General features: G+C 40.9%; 1 protein-coding gene across 3 annotated transcripts in view; it reads right to left on the minus strand.

Moving 5' to 3' along the window:
* Window positions 1–17,071, minus strand: part of HDHD2 (haloacid dehalogenase like hydrolase domain containing 2) — a 33,496-nt gene that overhangs the window by 4,746 nt on the left and 11,679 nt on the right. For all 3 annotated transcript variants that reach the window (XM_006217799.4, XM_031692350.2, XM_015250816.3), the window contains 2 exons: window positions 15,936–16,020; window positions 1,693–1,909 (listed from right to left, as the gene is read on the minus strand). In XM_006217799.4, the coding sequence (XP_006217861.1) occupies window positions 1,693–1,909; window positions 15,936–16,020 (302 nt within the window). The remainder of the gene's footprint in view (window positions 1–1,692; window positions 1,910–15,935; window positions 16,021–17,071) is intronic.

Here is a 17,071-nt window from a genome sequence, read left to right on the forward strand (position 1 = left end):
GGCAGCTTTTGAGGCAAGCGATCCAACTGCAGGGCAGTGAATGAATGAGGCTTAGAAGGCAGCTTTTCTGCCTCCCATGTAACATACTTTCCTTACTTTCCATCAAATCGTCCCTCACAAGCAGAATCAAGTCAGGTCAGCTGCTTAAACAGATTGTGAGACTATCTGATGTTCAATTCACACTAGGGGATAACAGATCAGCTTGAAAGGGAAAGCTCTTCTTTTCCAATTCTTACTCAAGTTAGGGGAGAATATACTTGGTGGACGGTGATGACAAATGCAACATAATAAAAATCCAAGAACTGGAAGACAACATTAAAAAAAAATCAATCCTGCCATCTCATGTCTAGAAGCAGGGTTCCTTCAGACCATGCCCCATACTATGCCCTTAAAAAGCATGCGTATTATTCAACAACAGCCCTGGGGAATGAGTCTTAGAATGTCAAAATCTTCATTCAGGGTCTAACTTCAGATGTTTTCTGTTGTGTCAAAACTTGCCTTGTTGAAGCTGTGGAGACGGGGGTGGGAGAGAGAAGGGAGGTGGGAACACGTGGACAAGGAAAGGGAGGGAAGAAACGACCACTCTCCTGGGTAGCGACCCTCCCCGCAGCAGGACGCTGCTGCTGTGTGCCCTCCCACCTTCCATCCTGTCCCAGGACCAGTATCTCCAGGGATGAAGAATTCTGGAGTCCCCCAGGCTAAGGTATCCACCTTCCCAAACACACATTTGCCTGGGAAAGTCAGCTCAAGGCCTGCCAAGGGGAAAAGGCATTCCCGAAAAGATGGTTTCTCAAAACAGTATTGAGTCCAGCAATTATCCTACTGGGTTTTAGGTGAATGACGTGGAATGAAGGGGAAGGTGGAGTCAGGAGGACCGTGACACAGCTCGCCCAGCACGAGGTAAGAGGGCATGGGATCTGTAGTTGGCCTGGGAGGCAGCCCAGGGCCTCGAGTTCTACCTCCAGCTGCGCCACTAATGAGCTACGGGGACGCCAGCCTGGAGATCCACCTCTCTTGGCTTCAGTTTCTCAGTCTATAAAATGGGGGTTTGGGCCAATCTCCATGGTCCCTTCCAGACTAATGCGTTATTATTTAAAATTGAAATATAATCCTTGCCACCTCCTTACCACAAGGCAGTGCGCTTTCTAGCTCTTTCCCCCTCAAGGCGCACATAGAAAATACAGTTTTCCCAGTACACAGGGGTAAACCGACAGGGGCCACAGCTGGAGGGCACCGGCTCGGGGCCACCAGTCATCCAGGTCCAGCCCTGCCGCCCAGAGGGCCGAGACCATCAATACCCTCAGCTATCTGTGGCACACTGACTGGGGAGGGAAAAAATCAAGAATGGGAGAACTCTTTAGGAACAGGTAGGTGTTCTCTGAATTAAATAATATCCAAAAAAATTAAATTTGTGTAGAAGCTTTCTTCAAAAAGACATACAAAGCATTTCAGTGACTTGCATTTGATGGTCTCTTGAACTGTGTATATCTCATCACACTATGAAGAATGTCAGGAATAACCAGCGTTTCAGTTCTTTACAGGAACACCAGCCCACACGTACTGGGAAGCCTGCTTCACAGGCAGCCACTTATTCCCATCTGATACCACCAATTACAGTTTCAAAGTGTCTGAAGCTGGCTCTTCCCAGCAGGACAGGGGAGCTCGGGGCATTTCCTGGGCTCGTCTACTTACATCTCCTATCATGACGGCCTCCTCGGGTTCACAGCCAGTGCCCCGCAATGCCTCCAAAAAGAACGTTTGCGCTGGTTTCCCTACTACTGTGGCTTTGGTGTCTGTGGCAAACTCCAAAGCAGTCACAAATGGTCCAGGCCCCAGGGCTAAGCCATCCTTCCTCTTGTAATACCTGGCTTTGTGGATTGCTATCAGAGGCGCCCCGTCCAGGAGTAACCTACAGAGACAGAGAAAATGGAAACTGGCTAAAAGCAAGGCTTTTATGACTGGGAAAGAATGTCAGACTTACAAAGTGGTTTTAGTCACACTCACAGAAACAAATAGTTTCTTATTAACTTTTAATGACTTGCTGTCTTCTAATGAATTCGCTAGGAACTGCTGGGAATTACACTCAGATACACTAAAGAAAGGTGATAGATTATTAAATTGGGGATTGCTTCAACCTTTTACCTTTAGTGGTTTCAGACACTTTACCCAAATCGCCGGGGAAAGAGAATTAAGAGAAGTAAAGCCAAATAAGACGCTCAAGGGAAGCCGCTTAACTTAATGAGACAAGTTCTTTCAACCTCCCTAACGGCGCGCAGGTGGCTCCGGGGCTTCTGACGCCGCCGCACACCTGCTGCTGCAGGGACAAGCCAGCTCACCCCTCACAGGCCTGGACTCCTCTCTCCTCGACTCCAAAACACAGGCTTCCTTCTGATTCAGAAATTCCTCAGAGCGCTGTACAGACACTTTCTGCTTGAGTCTCCTTCCCTCTTCGTTTTACCTTTTGGCTGCTTCTGATGTTACTCTGCAAATCAGCCCATCCTCCCTGAGGAGCACACGGTGAGGGTAAGGGACAGCCCATGTCTCAAGTCCCGCCCTCTGTCCTGACGTAGGACAGATGCTCTCAGACCAAGCGAAACGCCATAGTTTCCCGTTAGTTTGAGAACTAAACTCTACACATATCTAAGGACCCTTGTTAGTGACTCAGACAAAACACAATAAAACAAATCCCCAAACCCCACCAACCCCCACCCAGAGAAGTCTGCCATCCAGCCCGACAGCGCAGCCTAGTCACACAGCAGGGACAGTCACGCGTGTGCTATTATCTGATGGAACGCGGGACATGACGGTCATCTTAAACTGCTTTTATCCAATGTGATAAATGATCTCACTAGCTTAATTTACTTTAAGCCATCTACTTAGTTAAAATATTTAGTATGTCCATCGAGGAAGAATTCATCACATCTTACCCTTCACAATTATGAGTAATTAAGCGCTCAACTATGAAACTGCTAAATTATTCTTGTCAGTGGGCATGGAAATGCCTTCCTGTGGGAGATGCAGAATTCAGGCATTTATGATTAAATATTTTATTAAGTAAAAACCAATACTGGATTATTACAGGGCCTTATTGTTAGTTACTACAAATTGCTCACAGCATAAGACAGAGCCTTAAAATTTATTCACTAATATTAACACAAATTTATTTCTTAAAGCAGATCTTAAAATCCAACTGTTGGGAAACCTGATAAAGCCACCATGCTGGCCTTGAAGAACCACAGCTGCAGCAACGAGAGAATGACGGGTGGTTTACCGTCTCCCCTCTCCCCCAACCTCCCCGCCGCCCCCAATCCCATTTATTTGCTGCTCTGCCACGGAACTGGAATTCTTTATGCAACAGACCTCAAAATTGCTTTCCACTTACATAGCTAAACTAAAAACTCATTTGATTTAACTTTGTTAATATTTTATAATGTATTAACTGGGGATAAGACTTATCAGCTTGATTGATGTGTGCACTTAATTCCCAGGCAGCACTGGAGTGCCTTCCCTGGAAGGGTGGAACCTGTGGGCTCCTCTCCATTTCCCTAAGTGGGAACTGGTCCTCCAGGAGGCCGAGGGAGACAGGCAGCTCTCACGGAAGTGGTTCCTGCTTCTGTCATTCTCCTCCGCATGGCATAAGCTTTATTGAGGCTTTGAAAAGCCAAGGCATGTTCAGGATGGACTGAAAGGTAAATGTTTTCTAGGACACAGATTAAAAGATTTTTCATAGTTAAACATTTTCAAAAAATATGCAAAAATCGACACCCCAATACTTGGGAGTGTTTTTCACACCTCCTAGACAGGGCAACAGAAGGTTGGTTGTTTTGTTACCAGAAGTAATGCATCGGCAGGAAATCTGAGAGTTTTCTGTCTGTATGTAACTATAAGCCCACTGAGGCACAAGAAGTGAGAAAAAAGAGGCACAAAGAAGGCCTGATGCAAAAATCTCTGGGTATGAATTCCACGTAGGCAAAGGGAAAAAAGGATAAAAAGTCCTAGCCAGGGAGCGGGGACAGAATATAAAAAATCTTAGGCAGAGGGCAGTGAGAGAAAAGCTTATGGAATAACTTAAATTCAGAGCCACAGAACGTTATTGTCAGGGACCTTAAAGAACACTCAGTCCAACATGCCCTGTTTTATAGTCCAGGAGAACACCCAGCAACGCCGGCCAAGACCAGCGAGAGCCAGACCCAGGACTCCTGAAAGCCAGTCTAACACTTTTCCAAATAAACTAACTTTTCTAGAAAAATGATCAAATTTTCACCTTTTCTGCTGAAGACAGTGCATGTGGAAATGAAATTACACAGAAGCTTAAGTAACTGTCAGAAACCTCCCAAATGTCCAACATCAAATGTTGAGTCCTTTTCTTCCCACTCCGCAAAACAACCCTCCCCCAGTCTTTCCCAAATCAATAGTCACCGTTGCTCAGGCCAGAAACCCAGGAGTCCTCCTTGAAGTCCCTCACTGCCCCACATTCTCATTCACCAGCAAATCCAGTCATTTCCAAGTTCAAAACAAAAATAAAGACATCTCAGACAGCCTTACCCTCTGCTGAACTCCTGAGACAGTCTGACGTTCTACACTTGCCCTGTTACTCCAATCCACGGTTCAGGAAAGAGCAGGAGGGTTAGAAGCACAGATGGGATCATGTCCCTGCCCTGCTCAGAACCTTCCACAACCTCTCTCTGCAAAGAGGATGAAATGCAAAGGCCTCACTGCAGCCTGGAAGGCCTTGCCTTGTCTGGCTACTGTCTACACCTCCAAGCCCAAGTCACTGTCCCTGCCATTATGTTCCAGACACAACAGTCTTCTCAATTCCTAAAAAAGGTCAAGTTCTTTACTGCTTCAGCCCCCGCCCCTCCCACGCTGTTCCCTCCTCCTGAAACAGTCCCCCACGCTGTTCACACAGGTGTCTTCGCTCATTTGTCAGGTCTCAGCTTACATGTCAGCACATCAAAGGAGCCACTCCCAACGTCCCCTCTGAAGTGGACTTCCTCACATTTCACCTCTGCCTCGCCTCTCTTTTTCCTTTCTATCACTTCCCACAGTTTGTGACGCTTATTTAACTGTGTTTGGTTTGTCTTCCTCACTAGGATATCATCTCCACTTTGCCCGTCAGCTCTACTCATCACTGTATTTCTTACTTTCAAAAAAAAAAAAAAAAACCCAAAACCAAACCAAACCCTGGTAGCTCTCACTAAATATTTATTGAATAAATTCTGGATGAAGCACCGTATGCTTCAGTGTCTTGAGCTATAAAATGTTTACCTTCTTGGGGAAGAGAGATGATATATACAAACTTTTTCACAGTATCTGACAGTAATGACAACTGTTGTAAATACAGCAAGTGTCACACCTATGCTACTTAGAACAGGTCACAGCAAATCAGTTCACGTGTGCGGGCCTCGGCTTCCTACCAAATAAAGGGGCTGAATCAGATCAGGTCGTTTCTCCCTCAGCACTTCTGACAATTTTTTTTTTTTCACTGAAAAATGCTTTATCGTGGGGTCTGTCCGATACACTGCCAGGCGCTGAGTGGCATCACGGCCTCTACCCAGTAGATGCCAGTAGCATTCCTGTTCCTCCAGCTGTGACAACCAAAAAACATCTCCAGACACTGCCAAATGTCCCCTGGGGAGAAAAAGCATCCCCAGTTGAGAACCAGTGACCCAGATGAAGCCAAGATTTTGACATCAATACATTTAAAACTAATACCAATCAACCAGACAAACACAAACCACCAAAGTTCAAATTAAAACAACAAATCACGAAATACATCAAAGGGAAATCCTACCAACGTGTCACTAACTGAAGCCCTAAGAACGTCTCCAGTGCCACACTGACACAGCGACATTCTCACTGACAGCAGGCTACCCACTATCACCACTTCTACTTAGTGCTATAGCTGGGGGCCCAGACAGCGTAATAAAATAAGAAAAAGAAATGAAAATACAAAGATTGGTAGGGGAGAGATAAAATTGCCATTATTTGTGGTTGACACAATTGTCTATGTAGAAAATCCAATTTTAAAGATTCTGCAAATAAATTACTAGAATTAGCAGGTAAATGTGAGGTCACTGAATACAAAGTTAACACAGAAAATCTCGATTACATTTCTATGTATTAGCAACAAGCGATTAAAAACAAAATTTAATAAAATACCACTTACAATCATCAAACAACATGAAATACAACAATTAGTTTAACAAAATGTCTAAGATCTATACTCTGAAAACTGAAAAACACTGAATGTAAAAATAAAATCTAAATAAATGAAGCTGTATTCCATTTTCATAGACTGCCAGACACATTATTGTTCAGATGCAAATTCTATCCAAAACTATAAATTTAATGAGTACCAAACTCCTAGTGGGCTTTTTTTTTATGTGGAAATTAACAAGTTGATTCCAAAATTTATATAGAAGGGATATAGAATCTTGAAAAAAAAAAAGTTAAAGAAGTTACACTACCAGATATTAAGACTTAAAAAGCTACAGTATTCAAGACAGTGTAGAATGGCACAAACATAGATAAAGAATCCAGAAACAGACCCACACCTATATAGTCACTTGACTTATGTCAAAAGCACCAAAACACCACCGCAATTCTGTAAGGGAAAGAGTGGAGCTAAGCAGTAAATGTTGCAGAAACAACTGGACATCTGCAAAGAAAAAATGAAATTTACCTCACACAACTCACAAAAATTAATTCAAAACAGACCCCAGACCTAACTGTTCAAGGTAGGACAACAAAGCTTGCAGAAGAAAACACTGGAGAGCATCTTCATGACCCAGAGGTGGGCACAAATTTCTTAAGCAGAACAGAAGAAAACACTGACAAATTGGACTCCACCAAAATCAAAAACTTCATGTTCTCATACTGTTAAAGGAATGAAAAGGCAACCCAGAGAGGGATGAGACACCTGCAGTACATACAGTCAACCAAAGACTTCTGTACATAACACATAAAGAGCACCAACAAACGACTAAGAAAACCATAACCCAATCAGAAAAGGTCAAGGACTCGACTGGGTAGATCACAAAAGAAGTTGTCCAAGGGCCAATAAGTACATGAAAATGCTTCAACAATATTATAACAAGGAAAATACAAATTGAAACTCAGTCAGAAGCTACTCTACACACCAGAAAGAGCAGTTGCAATGACTGACAAGACACCGGTGAGAAGGCGGAGCAAACGGCGCTCTCATTCACAGCTGACGGGAACGTAGGACTTGGCATAATCACGGGGGAAAATTGTTTGGCAATATTTACTAAAGTTAAGTAAGTACTTGTCCTATTATCTAGTAATTTCACTTCTAGACACAGATCCAAGAGAAATGAGTGGGTATGTCCCCGCCTCCCCCCAAACATGCAGAAGAATGTTCATAGTAGCTTTAAAAGTAAGAGCCAAAATTGGAAAAATCCAAATGCCTATTAACAATAGAATAAATAAATAAATTGTGGAATATACATACAATAGGATAACAACAACAACAAAAAACCAAAAGCAAAGTCCTGCTACATGCAACAACTTAGATAAATCTCAAAAATAGACAAAAAATGCTGTAACTGTCATTTCATTCATATGAAGATCAAGAACTGGCAATACTGATAAAGCCGTAGTAGTGGTTACCTTGAGGAAGAGACTGTACTGACTGGGACGGGGAGCCTTCTAGGGCACTGGAAATGTCCTGTATCTTCATGAGAGCGGGGTTACACGGGTATATCAATGTGTAAATTTCCACTGAGTTATATACTGACAATTTGTACATCTTACTGTATATGTTACATGACAATTGTAAAAAATCAGTAACAATGTATTTATGTGGTTTATTCACCTAAAGCTTTTATTTAGAGTAGCAAGAGTCGCCCTGACCATAAAAGAATCTCCCTAGTTAATTAAAAAATGAGTAGTGTGATATTAAAGTCAATTCTGTATTCTGTGATTTTCAAATTGGCATAGAAAGTTGTCCTCCCGCATATACTAATGGAACACTTTAAATAACTCAAGTTCATAAGTCTTCAACAATTTCTCATCTCCAGAGTGTTTTTATAGTCTGGACTTTAATTAAAAAGACTGCATAGCAGTCAACCCTTCCAAAATGGAAAAAGTCCACAGAAATACTTAATTTGAGCCCTGCTGCCACACACATGTCTAGAATTCCTCATGCCCAGGGCCCTTAGAAAAGGTTCAGGAGTTACTGTATAAATGCAGTCATAACCAACGCCATTACCGTTGGTTTTTCTCCCCTCCTTTCTCTTCTTCCCTTTCTAAGGAATTGAATATACTGGAGTAATGAAAACTTTTTATTTTTTTCTTAATGAGATGGGGAAAAGAAAGGAAGCCAACATTCAACAGAAACCATTTATGGGGATAAGACTCTCCTCCCAAAACACACAAGGAACTAATTTATGCGCACCGCTAAGACTTTTGGAGGATTCTTGTACCTTGTTAACAATTACAGGAAAGAAGCCATTAACAAAGCTTCAAAACACTATACGTAAGCAGGCTTCATCTCTGCATGTAAATGTGAAAGTTATGATGTACTTGTCTTCAGTTGTAACAACATTTTCATAGGCTCCTCTAGAAGCTGGAGAGCAGCTGCTCTTAATTTAGAAAAAAAAAAATTTCTGTGAACTTTTCCTAGGTTAGCAGTCCTGTGCAGTTTTTCCCCAAAATTCCTTTGATCCAGCAGCTGTACTTCTGAAACAACATCTTAAGGAAACAAACGCTGCTTAACAAACGTTCAGTTTTTTTTTTAACTAACTAAAATTCTGGAAATAACCAACAATTAGAAATACATGGCTACATAATTTACTGTACTTTTTAGAAGTGGAATATGCTCTGGGAATCAAACATGTTTTAGAATATTTAAGAATACAGAAAACCATGCACAATATATTGTTGGGGTTTTAAATGGCAAGTTACCACACAGTGTATGTAAATCCTCTGTTTTGTCTAACTACGTATGTGCATGGAAACAAACCAGCTATGTGCCAAAATGTTAACTGTAGTTCTCTTAGGTGCAGGATTACAGGTAATTTTGTTTATGCATTTTTCCTTTTTGAGCATTTAAAAATTTCCACAATGATGACATATTACTTTTGAGGGTAGCTATTTTTAAGTCTTACTAGTTCAAGTTAGACTAAGTGATCTGCTTGCCCAGGTAGCGTTTCTCCTAACAGAGAATATCAAATTTAATTAAAATTGGTCCATTACTAAAATATTCAACCTTTGGGTTTCTAACAGGTTAGAAGATGAAAAAAAAAAAAGACCTTGCTACAAGCTACTATAACTGTGAAAATAAATGAACTGGAGCTATAGGTATTCATATTGATGAATCTTATTTCTAGGGGAGAAAGCAAACTGATGAACACAAAAAGTATAAAACACTCAAGCAACTACTATATACTGTCTAGAAATGTGTTACAAGTACAGAGGAATGCATGACAATGATAAACACAAAATTCACAATCCAGATTATTTTGGGGTCGTGGTTGATAAAACTGGGGAGGGATACACAGGGGATATCAAACAGGTTGATAATCTGTCTTTCTTAAATTGGTTGATGGGCATATGGGTTTTCATTATAGTACACTTTGTATCTTTTAGTATTGGGTAAAAAGAAAAAAGCCATCAATGGCTCTCAGGATGAGAATGTTTAACAGAATCCAAACCCAAATCATGTCTGTTCTCTGTAAGTGGTTCATATTCTTCCCCCAAATCAATTCTTTAAAATTCAGTGTCCCCAATTTCATTCAGACATTTAAGACATATTTGTAGACAAACTGTACTGGGCATTTCAGTGGGGCCCACCCATTCCAAATACAGTAAGAAGCAGTGTAATGTGGAAGGCTGACATATCTGCCTGAGGCCAGTATGCCCCTAAAGGTGGTATTCAAGGCAGCAATACAACAGGATTTAAAATCCAATGTTTCTTCTCATTATGAACTTGAATAGTAATTTAAGTAACCGGGGGTTCATCTGAGATGTCTTTACTTGCCACTCACAGTCCAAAGAGCTGCAGTCATTGGTTGGAACACGTAGTCTCTGTGGAGACATCAATATGCAAAGAAGGGCAAGGCCTAAAATCTTTCTGTTAACTCTCCACCAGCTGTTAAGTGCATTTGTGAAATTAGAGCTGACCTATAAGTGCACTGTAATGCTTTCAAATGTAGTGTTTAAAAAAATCGATATGGTCAGGGAAGTGTACTAATTAGGCAGCATCCGAGCAATTACAAAGTCAGTATTATGTCAACACACATTTTTATTACCCTGAGTCTAGTATTTATCTAAGACAGAGACCTCCCAACTTCCTATTAAATATGTCCTTCCCAAATTACCAGCTAAAATCAATCAATACCTTCTTAAATTCTGTGGTTCAAGAAATGAATAAAATGTAGTAGGGGTAGATTCAGAGGTAAGAAGTAACAGCAGGTTCTCTATTTCAACTGAAAAGTAATTTTGGTACAGTTGGAAACCTTACCTACGGAGCAGGTGAGATAATCCCCCTGTCCCTTAAGAAGCGAGCGCATGTAACTGAAGCAAGTGAAGCCAAGAAATTTTAACACTCGAGCAATCTGGCACAGCAGTGGGCCTCTGGGAAATAATGTCTAGGAGCGGCTACAAAAAAGCGAGTTTGTTTTTATTTAAAGAAAGGCTTGACTGTCACAGTGACTAAGAGCCACAAATGAAAGTGCATTAAGCAGCCACAGCTTTCAGTAACCAAGGATATAAAGTTAATGTGCAAACGGGAAAACGGTGACCATTCCCAGAGTGCTATTCCTGGTCAGAGGGGCTGTACACGAGGACAGCCATCTTCAGTATCAAATATTGTGCCCAGATGCGTGCACCTTGCAGGAGTTTTAAAGTTTCCTATAAACATTCTGATTCTAGGGTATATACATCAATAAATGAATTCTACATCAAGTATAAGTTAGAATGATTCTTGCAGGCCTTTGTACTGGTAAGAATATATTGTTTTTATAGCATTCTTGCAGTTTAATACCAAAAATTTATCAAGCTATTAAAAAAAATGTTTTTTCAGTTAGTTCAATGTATGCCCACGCAGTATTTGTAACTACTTAACTTGTCATAAACTTAAAGGCAAGTTACATGGTTTAATGTTCAACAAGAAATAAAAGGCAAGATGAAAAGTGAAAAATGAGTAAAAAATGAAAAATCCAAGGAAAAACAAAAATCACAATTTCACTCTAGGGAAGAACTGCGAATAAATTCTGGTCTAATTTATTTAGGAATCATGATAACCAGTATTTTTAGAAGCAGCAGCAAAAAGTTCATATAAGTAAAATGCACACACAAGTGAAGATTCGTAACGTTTTACATGTTAGTTGTGGTTCCCCCCATTTCTACCAACAGCCACTGGAACATCTCCACTGATAAGGCCCCCAGTTGGAAAAGCCCCACCCTAAACTTATCACCTCCCGGGCCCTGCACAGGCAGCGTTCTCCAGCGCGTGTGCTTAGGTCAGAAACGTGGCCATCCTCCTTGACTCACTGTCGTTCTTCACCCCTCAAACCAACGCTCCATCAGGTCCTGCTGACGCTACCTGAACCTGATTTTCTTCATCCCTGCTGCCACTAACCCAGTTCAGACTACTGTTATCACTCATCAAATAATTTCCATGCTAGAGTACTCAAATGTGCCAACTTTTTCAACAGCCTGGATTCTCACTGGAGGAAGAATCGCATTTACTGTTTTTGGTGCATTAGCCTGGAACCTGTTTTCTTCAGAGATCACAGTCAGTGAAGAATCACAGGAGTGATAATAAAACTGCAAGCTTTATTTATTTAAAATTAATTATTTTGGGGGGGGAGGTAATTAGGTTTATTTATTCACTTATTTATTATAATAATTTTTTTCTGAAAGGAGGTACCAGGGATTGAACCCAGGACCTCGTGCATGCTAAGCACTGCGTTCTACCACTGAGCTACATCCTCCCCCTAAAACTGCTAGCTTGAGAGTTGTAATTTTATTATAAAATTTCGGCCCCAAAGTATTGATCCTGTAAGCCAGAAAAGCTCCAATGTTAATCACATTTTATTTATTTATTTATTAAACATTTTTTATCGAGTTATACTCATTTTACAATGTTGTGTCAAATTCCAGTGTAGAGAACAATTTTTCAGTTATACATGAACATATATAAATTCATTGTCACATTTTTTTTTGCTGTGAGTTGTCACAAGATCTTGTATATAATTCCCTGTGCTATACAGTATAATCTTGTTTACTATTATGCATTTTGAAATCCCAGTCTGTCCCTTCTCACCCCCCACCCCTTTGGCAACCACAAGTTTGTATTCTGTATCTATGAGTCTGTTTCTGTTTTGTATTTATGTTTTTTTTTGTTTTTTAAGATTCCACATATGAGCGATCTCACATGGTATTTTTCTTTCTCTTTCTGGCTTACTTCACTTAGAATGACATTCTCCAGGAACATCCATGTTGCTACAAATGGCGTTATGTTGTCGGTTTTTATGGCTGAATAGTATTCCATTGTATAAATATACCACTCCTTCTTTATCCAGTCATCCGTTGATGGACATTTAGGCCGCCTCCATATCTTGGCCATTGTAAACAGTGCTGCTATGAACACTGGGGTGCAGGTGTCATTTTGAAGTAGGGTTCCTTCTCCCTAAAGTGGGTCTCTTGTATGCAGCATATTGAAAGTTCTTGCTTTATTATCCAGTCTGCCACTCTATACTTTTGACTGGAGCATTTAGACCATTAACATTTACAGTAATTAAATTAAACACAGATGTGTGTTTATTGCCATTTTGAACTTATTTTTGCAGTTGATTTGGTATTTCCTCTTTGTTCCTTTCTTCTTCCTTTTGTGGTCTGGTAATTTTCCTGTGTATTATGTTGGATTTTATTTAGTTTTTGTGACTCACTTGTAAGATTTTGGCTTGTGGTTACCCTTTTTTGTAAGTCTATTAACCTATTACTATAACTGTTTGTATTAAACAAATAGTAATATAATCTCAAACCCATCCTACAGAGAACAAAAAATTAAAAAAAGAAAACTCTATATTTCCTTGCTTCCGTCTCCCACTCTTAATGATTTAGATGTCTTCTTTCACAATTTCGTGTTTATTTTATTTGTAATTCATGATAGTTATCTCCATTCCAGTTATGAGTTTCTCATTTTTGTAGCATCCTGCTTCTTTTCTATTTAGAGTAGACCTGTCAGTATTTCTTCTAGCATGGGTTTAGTGATGCTAAACTCTTTTAGTTTTTGCTTGTCTATGAAATTCTGTCTCTCCTTCTATTCTAAACAATATCCTTGCTGGATAGAGTACTAGGCTGCATCTTTTTTTCATTCAGGACTTTGAATATATCTTGCCACTCCCTTCTGGCCTGTAGTGTTTGTGTAGAGAAATCAGCTGAGAGCCCTGTGGGGGTTCCCTTGTAACTCACTCTTTGTTTTTCTCTTGCTGCCTTTAGGATCATTTCTTTACTCTGGCCATCTTGATTATGATATGTCTTGGTGTGGATCTGTTTGGGTTCTTCCTGTTTGGGACCCTCTGAGCTTCCTGTACTTGGATATCTGATTCCTTCTTTAAGTTTGGGAAGTTTTCAGTAATGATTTCTTCAAATACCTTTTCAATCCCCTTTGTTCTTTCTTCCCCTTCTGGAACCCCTATTATACACAGATTGGCACACTTTATATTATCCCGTAGGTCCCTTATATTGTTTTCATTGTTTTTTATTTGTTTTTCTCTCAGCTGTTCTGCTTGGGTGCTTTCTGTTGTCCTGTCTTCTAGATCACTTGTACACCTGCTTTGTACAGCCTTTAGGTCAGATCTCATCTCAGCAAATGAGTGTACTGATTCTACCTGGCTCTTTTTTATAGCTTCAATTTCACTTTTGACATATTTTATATCTCTAAACACTATCTCTTCTAGTTCCTTCAGTACTTTGATCACTTCTTTTTTGAAATCTTGACCTAGTAGGCCATCAGTGTCTATTTCATTGATCGTGCTTTCAGGGGATTTCTCTTGATCTTTTAATTGGGAGTGGTTCCTCTGCTTCTTCATATCGCTCATATCTCTCTGGCACTGTGGCTTAAGCAGTATCAGTTATCTATTGTGGTCCTTAAGGAGTTTATTTATTTATCTACCTAAAGGCTATGCAGGAGTAAAACTTCAAAAAAAAAGAGAATTTTAAGAGTGGGGGAAAAAAAGGTTTGAAAACAGTGTAGAATCAATAATAGAAGAGCAAGTTGAAGCAGAATAGCAATTGAGTTGAGACGTCTTTTAAAAACCTTAAAAAAAAAGGAGAAAAAAATCAGAAAACAATATTTGAAACCTGTGTATAATCAGTAACAGGAGATCGAAACCAAGAGAAATAACAATGAAATGAGGTGGATTTTTAAAAAATAGTAGTAATAAAAAGATTTTAAAAGAAAAATTCAAAAGGAATTAAAACTGTAGACATATACAACTGTTTAAAAAGTAAAAATTAAAAAGGTAATAGAACAGATATAAAAAAATTAAGAAAAAAAAGGATGTGTTCTCCTGAAGACTGTGCACTCTTAATGATTTTATCAAGGAGTCTTTCTGTCTTCGCCCTGTTTCGCGAACTCAGCTTGCTGTTTCCAAAGGCCCTCCATTGGCGCCCTCGTCTGTGCTGGTCTGCGCTGCTCCCCCTGTCGGCAAGCAGATCGCACCCCCTCCCAGCACCATGGTCAGGTGCTGCATTCCTGCTGGGAAGGCGGGTGGCCGACTGTCCTCTCCCAGCGCTGGTTGCTCCACTGCTCTGTGCAGCTGCCCACTCGGCCTCAGGTCAGCGCTCCGTAGGCGGGCTCGGGGAAGACCGCAGAACAGCCCGTGCCCCTGCTGCATGCCAAAACCCAGCTCTGTGCTTGTCTTGGCAGCAGTTCTCTGAAGTGCCAGGACAGAAAGACCCTATCTGCCTCGGGCTGTAAACAAGTCTCAGTCCTGCCTAGGAGGTTGCAGAGCCCCTGGGTGCGGATTCAGGGCTCGGCCCCACCCCCGCCGGGGCGCTCTGCACAGGAGGAGATGGCAGCTGTGGCTGCGCCCCACCTCTCTTCTTGCAAAAATCGCCAGTAATGGCGGCGCAGGTCTGAGGAGACAAAGGTTATGGTGCCCCTCCCCCCAGGGCACACCGGCAGTGTTGCTTTGCGTTTTTTTTTGGTAATTTATGGGGGCTCAGGTTGTTCTGCTCCGTATCCCCTCCCAGCCACAGTGAGCAGCACCCTGCCATCCCCCGGGGCTGCCTCGGTTCAGCCGCCCCCGTCCTCTGCCCGTCTCCCGCGGGCTGACCCGGCCCCTGGCTGCCGTCTTGCGTCTTGGGCTGGGTGTCGCGGGGACCCCTTGTGCCTGTTTAACTTAGTTCTGTCGCTCACGGGCTGCTCCGTGCAGATCTGAGCCTCGGAGGTTCCCCTCTGTCCCACTGGCCTCTTCACTGGAGGCGGGAGACCCAGCGAACGAGCGCCAGTCCTCCTTTGCCGCTCCCTCCCTGTGGGACTGGTCCCGCACTGTTTTGCTTTTTCTTCTTTCTTTTTTCCTTTTTCTTATCAGGTTTGTGGTGTCTTTGTCTTTTGAAGAGGGCGATGTTCTGGCGGAGTTCCGCAGGTGCTCTGGTTGGCTAGGTGGGTCCGCGGATGTGAGTTTTGGTGTATTTGTGGGAGAGGGTGAGCTACAAGCATCCTTCTGCTCCGCCATCTTGGTCCTGCCTCCCAATCATATTTTAATACACTGATTATGTTTTAAAAATTAAGCAAGATAGTAATAAATATTATTTGATCTTGAAATGATCTATAAGATACCTGTCCTCATGTATAATCTAGGTGGCCAAAAAAGTAAAATATGTATAATCTTACATGACAAAGACTTAAGAATAAAAGAGTATATGGTCACATGAAAAATAAATAGCTAAAGACTCACCGGAATGCTTGATTCAGAATTTGATAATGAAAATGTTCTGGTGCCAGTCCTATGACCACAGCATTAGGATCACTTGTTTGTATTCCTGGGAATGAAAAGAAAAAATCATTGAGAAATGCAATTAACAGTGATGTCACATTTTATAATAAAGTAATTTTAGTCAATCAAGTATAAATTTTTGCTATGACCATAATCTACAGTTTAAGAGATTATCCTGCCCAGTGTAGTTTGGAAGTATAGTCAATCCTTAGAAGAAAAAAAAAAGGTCTGCTAGTGTTTTTGTGTATTCCTTTTGCATAGTCTTACACCTCCTTAGTAACTAGAAGATTTGATCTGAAACTTGTAACCTGATGCTAACAAGTAACAATTTCTAACTTCAAAAGCTTTACTGATTACAATCAACAGCCCTGAGTTAAAGCCATCAGATCAATAGCACCTGATGAGGGACTGAAAAGCTAAGAGGCAAAAGAAATTAGACTCTCTAATTGACACAGTTAAGGCTAACACATTCATGATAAATACAGAATGCACCATAGATTTTACACTTTTCTACATAATGTCTATTCCACTTTTAGTTTCACAAACATTATTTTATAATTAAAACATGTTTTAAGGCCTTGGTACATGATGACAGGACTCCAGATACAGAACCAAACAAGTACATTCACCATCACAGTTACTACAGGTCTGACTGAAGGTCCTGTGTATTATCCCTCTGCCAATTCCTATTTGCCTCTCTCACTGCCTGCCTTTAAGCGTTCTCATTATTAGTTCTACCAACATGTGAGGGGAAGAAACAGAAAGAGCAGATATCCAAGATTTCCAATTTCCTCCTTACCAGCAGCCAGGGTATTGAGTAACTGGTTAAAGTTCGTTGAAGGAAGAAAATAAAATCAATGGCTCCAGTTAAGTTGTGTTCTTTTTATTATCTCCATCTACTGCTACCAAAGATATTCAATATTAGCAAAGATATTTCCATTCCCTTCAAAAACCCATCCAGTTTGGGTATTTTCATGTATATAAAGATGATGCAAGTTTAGTCCTACACCAAATAACAAAGATTTCTTTCAGACCAGGGATTCTGCTTATATATGCCAACTCCAGCTCATTGCTAACACAACTAGAATCTTAACTTT

Source organism: Vicugna pacos, chromosome 30 (genome assembly GCF_048564905.1).
Source record: "Vicugna pacos chromosome 30, VicPac4, whole genome shotgun sequence".
Classification (NCBI taxonomy): Eukaryota; Metazoa; Chordata; class Mammalia; order Artiodactyla; family Camelidae; genus Vicugna; species Vicugna pacos.